General features: G+C 38.7%; 1 protein-coding gene across 1 annotated transcript; it reads right to left on the reverse strand.

Moving 5' to 3' along the window:
- Nucleotides 1–1189: 1189 nt before the first annotated feature.
- Nucleotides 1190–3770, reverse strand: SRD5A3 (steroid 5 alpha-reductase 3; the record flags this gene model as incomplete). The annotated part of the gene is made up of 3 exons (XM_010072805.1): nucleotides 1190–1600; nucleotides 2110–2232; nucleotides 3552–3770. Coding segments are annotated over 3 exons (602 nt in total), but the record flags the coding sequence as incomplete, so codon positions are not given.
- Nucleotides 3771–4913: the final 1143 nt, after the last annotated feature.

The following is a 4913-nucleotide window of genomic DNA, read 5'->3' on the forward strand; positions in this document are numbered from 1 at the left end:
CGAGAATCACTTAAAAAAAAAAAAAAAAAAAAGAATATGGGGTGATGCAGCCCCAAGACAGGGTTGTTTATGTTCCGTGGTGAACTGAAGCTATGGAGGTGTTGATGGAGAGAAGGTCGTGAGAGCCTAGAGACATTGTTTTGCAAATACATAGCTTAATTTTGAAAAATTATACAAAATGGAAATAGAAGGTGTAGAAAACTGTTTTAATTAAATAATTCATAAGATATAATTCATTATATAAAAATTCTTCTCATATACAAAATAATATACACATATAAGTAGAAAACATGCTGAAACACTAGCATCCATACACTACATCACACAAACTGATCATTCACCCCTGTAGCATAAGAAGGACTGAAATATTCAATGGTTAAGTGCAAAAAAAAAAAAAAAAAAAACCCTTTGCTGAGTGACATAATCTCCCCAGTAAAGCATTTCTTTGCAGTGCTTGTCAGGTACAGGTTTCCACATGTTCTTTGCCTTGGCAGTTCATCACATTTGCTCTCACAGGTTGTTGAAAACCCAGTGTAGCCGTGGTTACAGTTATCCTGCATAACTGCCCCTTCTCACACACGAGGGCTTCCAATGACCCTGTATAAGGATGACAGAACCGTAACCAAGAACACTGATTTTCTGCAAATTGTTTTCTCCTGTCTTTCTAGACAGAGAATGCTCCATGATTTTCCCCATTTAGGGAAAAACAAGGAGTTTTTGGCAATGAATACTGACGTTGGTGCAGAAGAGAGAATGCAGAGAATGGGTCTGTTTATCTCCACTGCGGAGCATGAGTCATTCTTCTACCACAGCTTTCTCCACCAGTTTTTGTGCTTGCAGTTATAAAGCAGTGACTGGCTTTAATTATCAATAGGGAAGCACAGAAAGACAATACACAATTTGCCTCCCTCAGAAGTGATTCAAAGAAAAGAGACTAGGAAAAAAATATGCTTAACTATTAGACAAGGCATGAAATGCAGTAGTTCAAATGCTTCCCTGCACCCTCCTTTCACTACAGTTTTCATGTATATGTATTTTGGCTTGATGCGTAACAGCAAGTGTTTTATGCATAAGATATAATTATGAAACAGAAAAGAACCAATTAGCATGTCTTCAGTTTTAATTGAGGTCTCCAGTAAACCTTTTTTTAGTTTGTATGATACACAGAGACCTTACATTGCCCCACACCAATTAGTAACAGATGAGATTATAATTAAAATGATGAGATTTTAAACTAGAATTAGAGAAAATGTGCACTTTTACTTTGGCTTTGTTAAAATGTGAATCTCTCATTTCCTTATAGAAAACATCTGTATTAAAGACACTTCAGAAGAAATACTCTAAAACACAAACGGTATAAATGCTTTTCGATGCTCTGGGTAGGAGCTAAAGTTCTCCTGATAGAACTCGTGACACAAAACAGCAGCCAGTGCCTGGTTAAAAAGAACATACATCACTACACACCACCATGTCATGTTGCGAAATCCAAGTGTGATGGCCATAGATACATATATCAGGAATTCTGCAAAATAATGTGGGCAAGAAATTCTCTCAAACCAGTCTCCAAAAGGTATACTGTGGCTCAGACTAACGACCTTTCCTGCAAGCAAAAAGAAATAAATTAGTTCAGAACAACATGCATTAAACAAACTTTTCTATTCACAATTGCAGAACAACATGCTCATTAAAATTATCACCATCATCCACCTTCATCTGATCTGGCAGCTTTGCACTTCTTAATGAAATAAGATTCCACCTCTGGCTGTTTGTGCAAATATAGAATAAGGAAACCTATTTTTAGCCCACCTGGAGACAGAAGGGAGGTCCCCAAGTTGTGGCACAAGTCCTAGGCATTAGCGTGTGTCTGTCCTTAGGATACCAGAAGCTAGACCTTCATTTTAAGGTCTATAAAGCTATATATACAGACACAGAGACACGCTCTCCTCCCCCCAGCCATCCAAACTGTCTTCCAAGCAACCTCATTTAATCTACTGGAAGCCTTACAGAGAGCACCCCACTACAGGAACTAAAAAATATTTGTGTTGTTTATTTAAAACGAGCAGGAAAAATTTATCTAAGTATAGCATTGGCCAAAATGAAACATCTTACCTGATTTACTTTTTCTAAGATTAGCTAGAATCACAAGACATCTGTGTTGGTGAAGAGAGGCCCAAATATACAGCACAACTCCTATGATGTGATACCAGGAGATCTGCACAGAAAGCTCTTCTCCTGAATGAAGTATGTTTCATTAACATATGTCCAGGAAATACTTTCCCAAGCACCATCCCAAATTATTGTATACATTTAAAAAATGTTACTGTCTTACAAAATTCTGGTAGTGAGACTCTGCTTTTAAATCCTGCATAATTTAAGTGCTCAGCTGGCAGTTCATTTCCCTTAGCCACTCTATACTGAAAATACCTACTTTTTAATCCAGTAGCTTGAGGTACACCATGATGTACAACCAATACATAATTGATAGTTTAAGACCTCAGTATTCAACACTATAATTCTTATCATCCAAACTAAAGATGTCGTCATGGCTCAGGTCAACATAGAAGTACACAGTTGTTTGTCTTGTTCAGCGTGAATGATGTACATGCATACATAACACCTACACACACCCAGTGTGAACCATTTAGGCCTTCAAAAAAATGTTAACTATATTAAGGATGAGTTCCAATGCACAAGCCAATACACTGTCTTTGAGAATTTACAAGACGTGAAAAGTAGAAAACAGGTCCAGAAGAAAAAGGCTTTATCTACACACATAGAAGATCTGAAGGTTCTTTTAAAAAAATCAACGGATTTTTTAAAATCACTAGAGCTGATGTGGTTGGAAATGGTTAAAAACCCCACTAAAGTTACATACTTGGTAATGACCACCTTACAGAAATTAGCCATGGGAGAAGTGCTACAACCAGCTCACAATTCATCAGTGCAGAGGAGCAGCAGCTTGGTTGCGAGACTCAGTGGAATGTGTTGTCAGAAACAGGTCATATAATTCATATTTCTGCTTTAGCAATGGAGACATTACAGTATCGAGGGAATAAAGAGACTGACTGATGCAAGGCAGAGCAGTGGTGAGTTCTCAATGGACAACAAAGGAGGTGGCCAAGACAGCCTTGAAGACTCACCTTACAGGAAAGCTTACAACAAAAAACAAATTCCAGTTTGAAAACTGAAGTTGTGTAGTGACATTTGAGAACTGGTACCTATTACTGCCCTCCATAAAGCAGATGTATCTCAATGCCAAACTGATCAGCAATGATCCTAAAAGCATCTATGTGAGATGTCTTTCAGGAAATAACGATGGCTAACATGAAAGACACTGGTCTATGTGTTTGTGTTTGTGTGTAACGCTGGTTGATTATGTGATATACTGAAATGTAGTTACTTTGAAGTGTGTCAGTAAGTATTTTTATGTCTCGTAAGTTAACACACTTCTCAAATAAGCAGCCCTCTATGAAACCAAGTGAACCATTTGCCACAATGGAAACAAATGGGAGCAAAACTGCATATTTGGTAATAACTAAGCAGGTACTTACCATTCCTGATGTTAGCAGGCACTTGACATAGCACAGTTGAGCCAACAGCAATGTAGTAAGCAAGTCCAAACCCATACTGCACGATATGAATGACACCATTGGAAAACACGCTGGTCCAGAGGCATTCTGCAAGTCTTCGACAGCTATGCAGCCAAAGCAACAGAAGAACCAGGAGGGCAGAGACATGCTCGCTATCTGCTTGCAGATAAAAAATTGCAACTTTGAGATACAAACAATTTAACCCTAACAGTGCTTCAAAAAGTCTGTTTTTCCCCCTCCCCACAGCAAAATCTTACCCTAATTTTAAATTAACTGAGCACTGGGGAAAATGGTTGTACATCTGAGGCACTCCTGACCACAGCAAGATTACTTCTAGAAGGTGCTAAAGGCCCTTTCTGCTCAAAGAACTGCTGAAAGCCATCATACCCATAAATTAAAATGATTTCTACCTTAAATAATGACGAAGGGAATTAGTATTCCAGGAAAGTAACTTGGAGCCTAGTTTAAGAGCAGCTGATGAAGTAGAACTTGAAGAATACAAATTCAGCACAGGATGGTAGTGCAGCTTTCTAATATTTATATGACTGCTTCATAATAGCTGGAATACTTGCCCATGTCCTTGCTCTGAGAATCTCTGCCAAATGTACTGTGCAGGTGCTGAATCCATGATGGTAGTGACCCTCCAAGGAACTCGGCTTGGAAAAGACAGGTCAGCAGAAAGCCATTCCAGAGCACAGAAACCACATAAAAGTGAGTAAACCACCTGTGGGAACAAAGAGAGTCTTCATTAATGTTCTCATCATTCCTTAGTTGGAAATGTAGCTGCAGGACATGCTTGCCTAATGGTGAGTACACTCCCTTTTGGTCCCCACATCAATGAGTAGAGAACTCAGAACTCCAGTGGTACCAAGCAGTACCTTCTTCCCCCAGTGAAATGCTTTCTGAAATAACCTCCAACTTAGCTTACCTTACTAACCATAGCTGCACTAAAGAGCAGAAAGTGTAAACTGCACATGCAAAAGTATTCCTCAATGCTTACGAATAATCATGATGTGCACAACTTTATAATTTACAGCACTAAAAGAACACCCAAATTAATTTTCTCAGCATTTCTGTGCTGTTGCACCTAGCAGCACTCTTGCTTTCCTCAGTTCTAGTGGATACATTATATGACTTGCTAAAGTTCATAAATGACAAATTCAGATGGTAAGAGGCCCCCAGAAGCAATTACTCTGCTGTACACTAAAATATCTTGTCCCTCTGCAAATTCAAGGTCTGTAACAATCATACAGCAAAAAGGAGAGACCATCACTACCACTGGGTGATTATAAGGCAAGACAACATGCTTCTCCAAGGAAAAAA

The sequence above is a fragment of the Pterocles gutturalis genome, unplaced genomic scaffold (assembly GCF_000699245.1).
Source record: "Pterocles gutturalis isolate BGI_N339 unplaced genomic scaffold, ASM69924v1 scaffold34407, whole genome shotgun sequence".
NCBI classification, from domain to species: Eukaryota; Metazoa; Chordata; class Aves; order Pterocliformes; family Pteroclidae; genus Pterocles; species Pterocles gutturalis.